The following is a 14,550-nucleotide window of genomic DNA, read 5'->3' on the forward strand; positions in this document are numbered from 1 at the left end:
ATTTTCTCCGTGCGTAGAATAACCAACCGGAGAGCAATATTATGAACTTTTATTGTAGTTCCTTGCAAAACCGTTGTGATAAAGACGTAGGTTGTTGTGTGGGTGTTGTAGTGACGTACTAAATGCCTTATCCAGCATTCAGACACGGAACAAAACAGTTAAACACAAGTACTGTCGCCACCGTGCCAGCCCTGTTCCCCATAGTCTCCTAACGCAGCCCTTGTTAGGGTCGTCACGCAAGCATCTTCCCACCAATGGGGAGAAACGTTGCGTGACGACCCTAATGACGGCTGCGCTAGGAGACTATGTTCCCCACCGAAGTCGAATTTTTTTGACATTTTCTAATAAAATTTTGAGGTAAAGACACAGTGTGTCAGTCTAAAGTGTTAGCCATTTGCCAGTTAATCTTCAGCTTCAATACCAACATGTAAATTCTCCCCACCGATTGCTCTTCATATACCTCCTAATTGTTGGGAGAATTTGTTTAAAATCAGTACATTTTATCTTTGGTGATCACTTCCTTTATTCCCAAGTGGTGAAAATGAGAGAAGAATTTTTCAAGCTGGTCACTGTTGAGGCCAAAGAGGTTGGCCAGAAAAAAAACATTAATCGTTTACTAAGGGATTAAACGTAGAAAAATATTTATTCTATTTATATTTTTGTCCAAGAGACATTTATATACAAAAGCTCACCACACGTTACGATTTACAAGTACATTAGCTTAGTGGTTCTGTACATTCAGTTATCCATCCGTGTTCTTCCCTTACTGTTTTTTTTTTTTTTTTCTATCCGTTCTTCTCGTTTCCCCCATTTGAACACAAAAGCTTCTAAACGCTTTATTCCTTCATTTATCACTAAAAGCTCTTGCTTCCCTTCCCACCCTTCCCTCTTCATGACATTATCATTCATCGTCAAGTTAATCTGACATTCGTTTTCAAAATCCTCTTTTCCTTCGTTCTCCCCTCCTTTAATTCTCTAGTTTCCAACATCATATCCACCTCATTTTCTTAGTCCACCGTCTGCTTTCTACCACTTCTTCTCTCCATCCTCCCCTCTGTTCTTTCAGCCTTTCCACAATCTGCAGACCCCTTCTGTCCAATCCGTTGTCCCTCTTTACCCACCTCAATCCCATCTGCACCCATCTCCTGACTACTCCGTCCTCCCTCCTTTCTTCCCATCCTACCTACCTCACCTTGACCATCTACAGTTACCTCCTGCCTACTGCTCCTTCCATCGGTCTCCCCCTTAGCTTCCTCCATCCCCTTCCAATTTGTCTCCTTCCCCTGCCTACTCCTTCTCCCCTCCTTCGCCACTATATTCTCAACCCTGGCAGCCTCCTCCTTCCTTCTCTCTGCCTCCTCCTCCTCCTGTTCCTCGTGAAGCTGCTTCCTCCATTGATCCTCAATCACCAGCATCAGGTCGTGGTTCGTCCGGCTGCGGTAGTCAGGTTGAGGTTCCCTGGCAGCCGTGGCTAGGAGTATCTCTTGCCTAGGAGAGACATTGAAACGAGACGGGTTAGCTTCCCTCCAACCTTCAAGGCATGGACACAGTGCGACATTATGCTGAAATTCTAAATTCAGTTTCACCGTTTGTCCACCCTACACAGCGCTGTTGCACGAGGCATTTTTTCTATAATTTGCAACGCAGTGTGTACGAGAACATTGCATTACAAGTTGCAGGAAACTCGTTTAATCCTGCAACGTGTCTCGCAACGTTGTACGCTGCGTACAGGGTACGCAACTTGTCTCACAACGGTGTTGCGTTGCATGTTAAAGGAAAAATTCCCCGGTGCAAACAGCACCTTAAACTTGGGGGGCACAAGAATTTGAAATTGCAATTATGGAGCAGTATCTTCGTCGAAAAGAGTGTGCCCGCAAGTATGCCTTTTCGTTAGAAAACGCATATTTTGTTTCCATATGTGTTTCCAACTGCCTACCATAAAAGTAAACGCACGAAAACGCTAATGAAGATGGAGACTTTCAAAACACGTCCAAGCAGAGGAAAATCGCATCGCTTTGAAGTGTGACAGAGTAAAATAGGATTTTGAAAATACTGACAGTGTTATCAATCATTTGAAGGTAAACAATCGGTGAGAACTTATAACGAAGTATGCATAAAAGCAGACGAAATCAAAACGATAGGGAAAGGCTAGCCTGGTCGAAAATATTTTGCTTCGTTTACCTCAAGGATGGACGCTTGGGTCCCTTCTTGACTGCAGGCGCAGGCTTGGACTGCGGAGTCGCACGTGCTCGGGGCCTGGAACGACTACTGAGTGGTACGACAGGAGGAAGTGGAGGTAGTAATACCGCTGACAATTTGCTTGCAGCCCAAGAAGGAAACGAGATTACATCATCGAGCAATGAATGCTTGTTCTCGAGATCTGACTCAATCTAAAGCAAAAAGGAGAAATGGGACGATGAATGAAGACGAATTTGCTTTGCAGGTGCAATTACTGGAGTGGGACACCCTCAAAGAGAGAAGGAAAAGGAACAGGCTGTCCATTTTTTACAAAATCCACAATAGACAAACTGGGATTAAAATTATAAAACATCTAACCCTCCTGGGGCGTATTAGTCGCCATATAAATGAGAAAGCTTACGAGGTCCCGTTTGCACATACAGACTACTTCAAATTCTCATATTTTCCTAGGACAATTAGACAGTGGAATGTCTTATCATCTGAAGCGGTTAATGCCCTCTCCCTCATGGCATTTGTAAACTACCTTTAAATTGATGGTTCTTACTTATCTGTGGTTCACTACCGCTGACCGATTTGCAAGAATCATCGTTTTTGATGGAGGTAAATTAATGGCAGATAGAGTGATCATCATGATCCTAAGAGATCTGCACTGTTCGACTTTTTAGTCGCCAAGGTTCTTCATGGAATAAGGGGGTTAGTTCTAAAGAAACTGCGGTGTACTGAGGAGTAGAAACGAGTGGAGTCGCTCTGACGAAGGGCTAACGCTCAAATGGTCAGCGCTTGAATCTCTTTACCCCAGCGATGGCCACTTTACCTTAAGTAATCAACTCTGTTGATAAACCAAACGTTCCTGATGGACTACCTTTAGCTAATTGTATTTCCTCGACAAGGGGACTATGTCAACTATTTGGTGTAACACTTTGGAAATCCAAACATCACATCTAAACTAATCGAAACCTAAAAACATAGTTCAGTTTTGTTAAACGTTTTTCCTATACATAAACCGACCAATGTTTTGACCATAAGTATTTCTTTTATGTTTTCAAACGTGGGAAAGAGAGGAAAGGAAAACTGAAGGGGGGGTGCTTAAGGACGGTGCCTACTATTGTTACTGCGCATACGTTCTGCGCATGATACTCGCGTTTCCTGTGGGTGGTGCCTACTAATACAGGGATATTTTTGCGCCGTTCAAAACCATGCGTGGAAAGCAGAACTTAGCAAGTGCTCTTGGTATTTTAAAAGAAAATTGGCGGTAACCATGTATTTTTCAGAGATAATAAAGCTTCAATTTAGAAAAAAAACGCCACACATTCCTTTATATTTTACAGCTTTTTAGAACAATGGCTGCTTAATTATCTCTAAAATATTCGTGGTTACCCCAATTTTCTTTTTTGATTCCAATACCCCTTGCTAAGATTGGCTTTTCCTGCATAGTCATAAACCGCGCAAAAATACTTCGGTATTAGTAGGCACCGTCCTTAATAGAGCTTTTACGGTACATGTGTGACCAACATACTCTCTTATCCTGTGCATGCGCAAAGAAAAGAAGACCCACCTGGGCTAGTTTCCAGGCCTCTAAGACACGAACATCTCTCTCTAACGAGTGATGTCTCATGAGTTGGTTCCAGGCCACTCCGCACATTCCATCTCTTGTGTTGTCACTGCTGCAGTGACGACAAATTCGCACCAGTCCCTGCACGGCCGCAAACCTGACTCTCCAACTCCAGTCTTTCTGCTCTTTGCCTTTAAAAAGAGTTGACAGAGCGAAGTCAAATGCCAAAATTGAGAGTGAAAAGAGAAGCTATCAACCGATCAACCTATAATTCATTCATTCATTCATTCATTCAATCAATCATTTATACCATGCAGTTTCCATAAAATTCTTCGACTGGGAAAGTTTTCAAAAACTCGAAAATCGACAGTATGGTAATTAAAATTTGACAATATTACAACATGAACAACATAAGAAAAGTAAAGTAACTACATTGTACTACTCTCAAGAACTTAAAGGTGAAGTATCACGACAATTTGATGTCATTTCAAAAACCAAAAATGTTTGTCTGACAACAGAAACAAAAAATATAATTGTCTTGTTTTGTTATAAATTATCACCCCAGTACAATAAAACTGTCGATTGGTGCCCCTGGCCAGAGGCAGAGTAGGTCGGAATGGATTGTAACTTGAAAATGATATGCTAATGTTTATCAAGATTTCGTATTTTTGTTTCCAAAATGCGATAGAACAGAGTACGAGTTGTTCCCATCAAGAATTGAGTTGATTTCTCTCCTCTCGTTGACTAGAGTTATTTTGTAGCAACATGAAGGTCTTATTTCACCATTTTTAACAAAAGAGGTCAAAAACCCCATGATACTTCCCTTTTTATAAAACAGGGGACTTTTCTTTACTGTTATATTACTTTATTAATTACATCTTAAAATTGAAACTGAAGACTACCAAAACCTTAGAAACACTCTAATCACTATTACTTATGACTGATACTGCGATTTTTAGCTACAATATTAAACTGGCGACTATCTAGTCTTATGAGCGCCGCCTTTCGACCGTAATTCTTACATTCATACCTTCCTCTAAGGGAAACTTGATTTTTAACAAGTCCAAAAGTCCCAGGCCCTCACTTGACATGGCATTCCTCTTCCCAAATATGGTAACCTTGCGGTTGGCCTCGCTCCCAAGCAGAGCAGTTTTCTGGATTGCTGATGTCTGTCCGTTCATACACACTGACGTCATACAGTCGGTGTAGAGGTATGCTAGTTCCCAGCGCCAACCGGTCAGCCCGGCTACATTCGAGAACTGGGAAGTCCCTGTTTTAACGCTGCATTTGTCATCTGCAAAGAACGATTTCAACTATAAACTTATGACCATCTCGAAAACTTTTTAACTGTAACTGTCGCTATTCTTTACAGTGCGACTCGCCTTACCGTGGCCTCCAACAAACTTTTTTTTCCAAGTTAGCCATAAAATACAAAACGACATGTTTTCAATAATTCATTGTTGCGTCACTTGCCTGTTGGACTTTGCAAGGAGGCGTGACCGTTAATCAAATTCGCGTATCCTGATTGGCTAACTTCTAAAAAAAGTTTGTTGGGTGGCCACGGTAAGGCGCGTCGCACTGTAATGTGCCAAAGATTATAAGGCCCGGTTCATACGTCGAACTTTACATGAGCCGAACCTAATCATTTGGTTCGGCGCATGTAAAGATCGACGTATGAATCAGTTAGGATCGACAGATTTGTATTTGGGTCGACCCGCCGTTCTATTCGACTGCGCCAGTCGAATAGAACGGCAAAAGATCGACTTCGATTCATACGTCGAACTTTACATGTGCCGAACCAAATGCATACATTACGTATAAATTATATAAATTATATCTATCCCAGAGGTCTGCGCGTTCCATCGACTTGGCATGCGCAAAGGACTTCATTCTGAACAAGATGGCGGGAAAAGAGGAACGTGCTTGTTCTTTTTGTTTAGAAACAACTAAATATACTTGTCTGAGATGCGAAAGATTTTAAAAAAAGAATATATTTTTTATGTGCACACGCACTTCAAACCGACAGAAACTTTCCAATACAGGCTATATCAAAGGCGAAGCGTCAAGACTTCTCAGAACAAAATCTTCAAAAACAATATTTGAAGAAAACATTACTCTATTCAAACAGAGATTACGCTACAGAGGTTAACTCGATAACCTTATAGATAAAACTCTCTCAGAAGTCAATTTCAGCGAGAGAATGTCAGCACTGCAAAACAAACAAAAAACGCGCAAAAACATTTTGTCGTTTGTTACGGAATATCGCCCTTCTGCGCCTAACCTAAAACCATTCAGATGAGTAAACGGTACTTGATAGAAAATCAGCCTCTACTAAGAGAGATCTATAAAGACCCTTCCCTACTTTCGTACAGAAAAGGGAGACGTACTCGTAAGAGCAAATTAGTATTGAAGGTCATATTCTTCCTGTCTCGACCAATAGAAGCCGTGTTTGGCCTGTCTTCATTATTTTAATGATGATGATAATAATAATAATAATAATAATAATAATAATAATAATAATAATAATAATAATAATCTATAATTTTAACATTAACTCAAAAGCGCTTTACATGAATTTAAAAATTTTATATAAAAATAAAATAACTATAAAGAATTATAAGAAATATCAATAAAAACTAATACTAAAATAAACTATTGACCACCCCCAATTCAATTTTACCAAACAAGCTTTTCCATGTCAGAACTCATCTTTCCCGCCATTTTGAATCTTGTTGAGAAAAAACAACAGCCGCTGACCACGAAAATCTACTTTCTCACTTGAGCTTTAATTAAGTTCGACTTCAGTTAGGTTCGACGTCTGAATCAACTGCCGAACTTAATTATTTGGGTCGACCTTAATAGGTATTAGGTTCGGCTCATGTAAAGTTCGACGTATGAACCGGGCCTTAGAGAAACGTTGCTTTGACTTACAAGCGCAAAACCTGAGGAAAAGACTTTACCTAGTAAAATGCAAAACACGGGAAAACTGGAAAGTGAAGCAAACAATAGACTAAGCGATTTAGAATCGCGTTTAAGGCAAACGGCAAACGTGAGATTCGCGTTTATGTTTTCGTGAAAAAATAAGTACATAGATGAGAATAGTGCAAAATAATTCTAGCCTTTGATGCTAAAGAAAAACCACTCAATTTTACTGAGAAACTGAAAACAGCGAGCGGTAAATGTAAGATGAAGATGGTCACGTGGTCATTTCTACCGTTTGCCGTAAAAGTGACTGTAAATCTCTCTAATGTTTTCTAAAAATATAAAACTGAAAACGAAATGTTCAAAAACGGGTCAAATTGAAAACTGTACTGACGATACCAAAGCTAAAGGAAAACTACAAATGTTAAGTGACATTTGACATTTATTTGCCTTTTTCCCCAATATATTGACAATTTATCCATAGTTTAATGTATGGCGAGGTGACCTCTGGAAACCACCAGGTTTATAGTTGAGGCAACCTCGTACGTAACAATACATGCTTACATAGATAGTGCTACAAGTGTGCGGCTTTGCCAATTCAGTAATAATTTTACTAAAAACTCTAGCAGTTTTTTCTTAAAGTTGGGAAAACTTGACAGAGAAGTGATTGTAACAGGAAGGGAATTCCAGATCTTTGGACCTGGTAAAGAATTGTAAATTTTTTCAGATTAGTTCGGCAATGATGCACGCGATAATTTGTGCACTGACCGAAGACTAGTTTAGCGTTTAGCTTACCTTCATCTCCTAGTGGGATAGTGACAGAGCTACCCCGAGTATGAGCACTGTTAAGACTATCTTTTGTTAGTGATCTTTCCATCTGTGCCCTGGGGACTCCACCCTCGGCATTCACATCGTCGGGTTCTTGAACGTTAAATCGCACTCCTGTTCCAGCGCGACCGCGAACAGATTTCTCAACGTCCTTCTTTACCGTATCTGTTTGTTTTAAGGGTTTTGTTTCCGTCTTAGATGGTTTTTCTATTTCGTCTTCCGAATCGGAAGATAGTTCGTCTTTCCTGGCGACGGTTCTTCGCGTTTTCTTGTACGTTTTTGACACGCTGCTCCCGGACCTCTCGTTCACGTCACCTGACCTTCCGCGGCGCCCGCTTTCCACGCTACTTACATCAGCAAAACTAGCTTCAGAAGACGCGTCACTGCCTGTATCGCGTGACGCCACGCTCTCTGCGTCATCCTCGGGGTATCTAACCTCATTATCTTTAAGGCCAAGGTCAGCGAAGTCACGCAATCCTCGAACAAAGCTTGGCGTCTGACCCATGGATATAAGACCTGAGGCCGTTGCAATTTTCTCTTGGTTGAAGTTCAAATCATCATCGGGAAAGCCTTTAACGTTGTACGACTGGTGTCCAGTTATAGTTGAGAGACAGTTATTGCACAGGTGAATATGACGCGCATGCGCTTCTGATATTTCCGCTGGCCTGGTGAACATACCGGCGGCTAGGGCTTGAAAAGTGCGCAGAACGCCTATCTCCTGCTTAGACACCTCAGTAAGTACTTGAAAAGCACAGCACACATCTAACCTGGACCATGAAAGGGGGAAAACGTGTGAGGTTATATAAACTCACTACTCGCTTCACGGAAAATCACGGTTCATGGCTACACTCAGGGGGGTGAGGGAGGGGTAGTGGGAGTACACCTCGGAGCTTTTGTTGGGGAGGAGGGGGGGGTGGCTCGGTTCTCCAAACCCTGACACAATTTGTGACCAAAACATGTCATTTTCCAGTACCGTTTTTCAGACCAGGGCCAAGTTCTTCAAAGCCCGATTAAGCTAATCCTGGATTAACGCAAACTTTGACTCGAGTTTAATTGCTAATCAACAAAGATTCTTCCAAAAGATTTTTGACCCTCAGCTTTTACTTAGACTTTTCTTTACCTTTAGCTCGAAGGCAGCCTCTAAAACCATTTTTAACGAGGGACGATGAAAGCCTCGATTATCTTCTAATCGTGGATTAGCATTAACCGGCTTTCGAACAACCGGCCCAGGCCTGTAAAATTCATACCCATTTTCAAAGTCCGATTAAGCTAATCCTGGATTAATGTGAACTTTAATTCGAGTTTAATTACTATTCAATGACGGATTCTTCTAAAATTTACTACCTTTACTGACAAATTAAAGAGAGCTAGATGGCTTTCAGGGTTATAACATTCTAAATTAAGCCTATCTATAGCACAAGCTGGGTCCTTACCATAACTCAGTCATCAAGCCTGTTCCACACGTGCTCAGTCCCTCCAGAGCGTGTCTCAGCCCAGTCCCCCTGTGCATGACACTCCGCCACACATCTAGAGAATGCCAGAGAGTTGGTGACAAGTCATGAATACTGCTGGCAGCAGCAGGGCTGTGAGGTAAACTCAGGCTGATAGCTTCATTGAAACCCTAAAAACAATGCAAATTCATGTATAGTGGAGTCATTCTCTCAAACCTCAAACATTTTAGGTACTAGCATTATGCTTTGCTGTTTAGAGGCGCAGACTGTGGTGTAGTGGTAAGCGTGTTGCACTCTGTAGTTCTCCCCCAATCCCCCACCTCTCCCCCCATCCCATACACACTTTTCCTAGTCCCCAAAAGGTTTACGAGAAAGGCAAGGGAAACTTCCCTCTATAAGCTGTAGTGACCAAGAGATTTTCATTTACAGAGATTCATCTGTAGGTATAAACAGTCATCCATACCAGATCTCCACTTTCTTGAACATGCTCTTCTTCCTCTTCTTCCTCTTCAAGTAACAGTGGTAACCCCATCCTCCCTGCCTCAGTAGCATCCACAACTGGTGCCCCTTCCACTGGTTGGTCCTGGGCTACTGGCTCTGGTACCTTGTCAGCAGCTGTCTCAGTTGGAGGCTCTGTGAGGGCAGAGTCTTCCTGGTTTAGTTCACCACACCCAGTACAGATAAGATGGCCCTAGACAGTCAAAAAAGAAGAAAGAGATAACAAGATTTTCAAGCTGAAGAGAGGGAACTAACAACATTCTGTAACTTCAATTTGATCTTAAATTAGGGTACCAAATGATCCCTTAAACATTTTAGAGTCTCGTAAAATTCAGGCAAAGTCTTTGAATCTGGAACAAATGTAGACTGGGTCTTGACTTTATTTAAGTGTCAAGGTATTTAGCGCAGTGCACTAACTGGGGACACTATCCAGATAGAATTGGAATTTTCCAAGCTTGCTAGCTACATTTACAGCAAATGACATCTATTAGGCTGCTGTTTAAATAGTCTTGGTCTTGGCTTTTGAAACCCAGCTCTCAGCATTTTGGCAAGTCTTGAATTTGCAGTTTGACACTCCCTTAATTGGCAGTTCCAGAAAAAATCCATACCCACCCCATGGAAAGTCATTGGAAATTCCGAGGGGGAGAGGGGTCTAAAAAGTCAAAATTTTAGAAGCAAAGAATGAAGCTAAACTGGAATTTCCTGGGGGGAGGGGGGTAGAAAAAAACCTTCTGTAGGGGGAGTATGGATATTTTCTGGAGCTGCACAATGTTAACTCCTAAAGACGTCTTTGTTATTATTATCATTACTTTATGTAGTGCTGTGACTGACTGATGTTAACAATATGCAGTCACATCTCTTTTTCGTGACCAGATCAAGTGACTGAGTTTCTGATCCAGTTGCCAAATATAATTCTAACATACATTAATTTTTTTTTTTTTTATCACAATAAAGATGTTAGTTAGCTGACAGTCACTCACCACTTCTTTAATGTATCTGACTGCCAATAACGCCCCTGGAAAGCACTTGTAGGCCTCTTCTTGTTCATCTGGAAGCCCTGAAAATTGAAGGAAATAGAACACCTTTGTACTGTACCTTATAATATATTTTCTTGTTACTGAGAACTGTGGGACATTCCATGAAAGGCTACACAGTGTACTGTACTAAAAATAACTCAAGCAAATAGTACCAAAATTTTATAATGAATTTAACTTTATTACCTGCAAGGTACTGCAGCAGTGAACGCTTTTCATCTAGATAACCCTGAAGAATCAACAGTGGCATATGTTACAGACAATGCAAATTTTGACAATAACTTCTCCCCAGTACTTTTATAAGAAAAGTATGGGTATATGCTGGGCTCCTGGTATATGATAAAAAAATTTGTTCTTTCATATTAGGGGTTAAAGGGTTAATTAAATGTTTTCTAACTAAAGAAAACAATAACTTTAGTTCACTGGATTTAAAAGGTCTCTCAAGGGAGTTCTGTGTGAGTGGTATAATTTTAATTATAATCCCTAATTTTTATTACTGTAAATATTGTTTCTGGCTTTTAGACATTCATTGGTCTTCGTTGTAACATACATGCTATTATTAAATATATTAATTACTGAACAGCTCAAGGAAAAATGGCACAAGTCATGATTTGGCCTTAGAACAATAATTAATTAATTATTATTATTATTATTATTATTATTATTATTTATTATTATTATTATTATTATTATTATTATTTATTTATTTTTTATTAACTTTTCGACGCTTTTTAAACTATTGAAAGTGAGAAATGATAGAGCAGAAGAGGAGTGAAGAAGAATATCGCGTTGTATTTTTATAAGCTTTGTATTTTTAGGCTGGATAATGTAATGTAAACTGAGAATGTCTTGAGTTGTTATCCATTTCATGATATAAATAGCGTGCAAAAATTGATTTCCAATTATGTTATTGAATTTTATTGCATGCAACCATACTTGTACATTACGCTTAGAGTAATGTTGATTGTAAAATTTATTTTATTATTCATTATTCAATAAAATAGATCATTATTATTATTACTATTATTATTACTATTATTACTATTATTAAGGACGGTGCCTACTATTGTTACTGCGCATACGTTCTGCGCATCTAGAGATAGTCGGGTTTCCTATGGGTAGTGCGCACTTATACAGGGATATTTTTGCGCGGTTTAAAACTATGCGGAGAAAGCAGAACTTATTAAATGCTTTTGGTATCTCAAAAGAAAATTGGGGGTAACCATGCATTTTTCAGAGGTAATTAAGCTTCAATTTAGGAAAAAATCCCATACATTGCTTTATATTTTGGCGTTTTTTAGAGATATTATTGCTTAATTATCTCTGAAAAATGCGTGGTTACCCCCAATTTTCTTTTTGGATTCCAATAGGCCTTGCTGAGATCTGCTTTTCCCGCATAGTCATAAACCGCACAAAAATACTTCGGTATTAGTAGGCACCGTCCTTAATATTATTATTATTATCATTATTAATATTAGATCTATGTGGCATACAGAGTGCTTATCATTAATGATTATTTAAGAAACATAGTTGCCTATTGATACACTTTTACTTTTGAGGCTTTCTTATAGGTAATTAATGTATTGTACCTTAAGATCTTGTGTCATGTTGTGGTAATATAATCTTGAAAATGCCAAGTGACCCATCTGAAAAATGACACACAGCAAAGACAACAGTTAATGTGGCAACAATTCAATGTAAAGACTTTTTAAACATTGAACCAAAACTTTCCACCATGCTTGCATACAGGTGCTTGTTAGCCTTGGGCCAGTTTCATAATGCATACCTTGATGAGCTTCAGTTCAGCTGTACGGAGGCAGGTTGGACTCAACACACACTTTCTCAACCAGTGAAGACAACTTTTGGCAAGATAAAACAAACTGCAAAGCAAGAAGAAAACTAGTAAAATTGAGTTTAGAAGAGTAACATATTTCTGTTAAAGATACGGAGTTGAGAGGTTTGATACAGTTGGTGTTTAGTGATACAACAAATCAGATGTTTTAAGTGGGCAGTCACAAAATCACATTTACATAAAAATCATTCAAGACTGACAATACAAAAATGTTCACATTTTTTTAAGTAAATTAATTTTATAATAGTTATTCTTTTACCTGGGAAGTTGATCAACACTGGGAGGAGCATGTCCAAGGGAAGTGATAAGCAATTCCAAAGATTCTGAAGTAAAATAAATTTCATTTTTTAATTTTTAATTTTTTAATAAATTATTTGAGAAGTTATCACAAAAGTAGACTAAATAATTTGTGTCCTTTCTAACCTTCTTGTATTGCTCTACTTGTACACTGAGCCAAAAGTCCAAGCTCTGTCCAAGATTTCCCCAGATCCACATGGTTTCCTTTTCCTCCTGCCAAAATACCAGCTCTTCTCTGTAAACAAAAATAAATATATTTTTTCATAGTGTGAAGTGTGTGAAGTGTTTTTGTTTTTCTACTTGCAGCTTACATGTAGATCAGGTCTGATCTCTCGTTGAGACCAAACTGATCTCTTCCACTAGGAGAGATCTGTGCAGAAGGGTATACACCGGTAGGCTCAATTTCCTGTACAACTGTACATGATGTGGTCTGTTATACCTGCAAAGCTGACTACATTTTTATTTTACTTGCACCCTGTTAGTTTTGCTGTTGGCCTAAGCTTAAGTAGCCTATATAGACAGTTTCTGCAGCATTAAGTAACTATGAGTGTTGCTACTCCTCCCTGGATGGGATGCTAGTCCATCGCAGGGTTACCCCTAGCAGTATGTTGCCGGTACCCATTTATACACCTGGGTCAAGAGAGACAATGAGGAGCAAAGTTTCTTGTTTAAGGAAACAACATGACATTGTAGGGACAAACGTATCCTCAAACCACTGACCCCGGCTCTAAACTCCCGACTGAAAATCTGATTCAAACTCTTATATGCTAACCGCTTATACCCAGGCACCTAATCATAGTTTAATTATAGCAATTAATTATTTAATTTGAAGGAGAATAAGATTGAGTCATTGTGAAGTTTTCAAATTTGAATTGTTTTAAATGTCAGTTGACAGCAAGCCTTTGAAGAAATCGTGACATGTTTACATGTGCCAGAAATGTACCATTATAATTCATCCATTCCAAACCAATGTACAACGTACCTTAGCTCGGGAGATCATTTTAAGTGCAAATCCTTCAAGTTCCTGCTTATCTTCTTCATTGCTATCATTAAACTAAAAATAACAAGAATTAGATTGCAAGAATCATAAAAAGACAGCTTCGTGCACTGTACGTACGTGTGGCAAAAGTGTACCAGGTGGGATTTAAATTAAGACTGCTAGGTCAGTTTATAAAAACATTAATATTAAGACAGGTACCTTAGCAATGAAATCCTCTGTAACTTCGTATGGTAGTCTAATAAGAAAAAATGAGATACTCAAGATTTAGAAAACCTTACAACTGGATTTTTCATCACTGCAGTTTGCCTCAGAGAAGGAAAATCATTACTATACTCAAACTATACCAATAATTTTCTCACCTTGTCCTTGAGAATGTCCGCGAAGCTTCAGGGGCTAAAGACTTCTTAGCAAGCCTATCTTCTAAAGCTAGCCTCTGGGTATGAGAGATAATCCCAAATTTGTGCACAACTGGAACACGTTCTACCGGCATTTTTCAGGTAATTTCGGCCCTTCTCCTATCTTATTTCTCCTCAAAGGCCCTTTAGCTTTCCGTTCACTAGGTGATTGTCTAAAGTACTTTAGATATGACTCATTTTGTACATTTTTCACGCGATAAAAGTAAAAACTTTCATTTCGCCAGTTTGAACGTCTCAGGCCGCCATATTGCTTTTAGTGGTTGCCTCAGCAACAACACCAAAGTTTACTTGGAACCCTGGGAAGGAACCCCAACGTAAACAGTCTCGCGCTCGCGCGTAAGGCGCGCGCAAAACACACGAACTTTTGGTCAATACGTTTAAAGTTTAGAGGTTCGCTGTATATCTGAACAGGAAAAAAAATTTCTGCCAATTCGAAGGTCCCCTTTAATTAGTCAGCACCTTCAGAAAAACTGTTTTCGACAAAAGAATTGCCACCGGAAC

General features: G+C 39.5%; 1 protein-coding gene across 1 annotated transcript; it reads right to left on the bottom strand.

The window, feature by feature from the left end:
• Positions 1 to 624: 624 nt before the first annotated feature.
• Positions 625 to 14,327, bottom strand: LOC146449315 (uncharacterized). Its single transcript, XM_085101821.1, has 16 exons — positions 13,993 to 14,327; positions 13,832 to 13,868; positions 13,616 to 13,687; positions 12,760 to 12,868; positions 12,596 to 12,659; positions 12,271 to 12,364; positions 12,074 to 12,130; positions 10,671 to 10,713; positions 10,431 to 10,507; positions 9,416 to 9,643; positions 8,935 to 9,122; positions 7,469 to 8,268; positions 4,782 to 5,045; positions 3,755 to 3,942; positions 2,182 to 2,390; positions 625 to 1,488 (listed from the first exon to the last, which is right to left on the bottom strand). The coding sequence occupies exons 1-16, from the start codon at positions 14,121 to 14,123 to the stop codon at positions 1,008 to 1,010; spliced, it is 3,042 nt and encodes a 1,013-aa protein (XP_084957947.1). The 5' UTR covers positions 14,124 to 14,327; the 3' UTR covers positions 625 to 1,007.
• Between the last annotated feature and the right edge of the window lie 223 nt (positions 14,328 to 14,550).

Source organism: Pavona decussata, unplaced genomic scaffold, assembly GCF_977016875.1.
Source record: "Pavona decussata unplaced genomic scaffold, jaPavDecu1.1 SCAFFOLD_602, whole genome shotgun sequence".
NCBI lineage: Eukaryota > Metazoa > Cnidaria > Anthozoa > Scleractinia > Agariciidae > Pavona > Pavona decussata.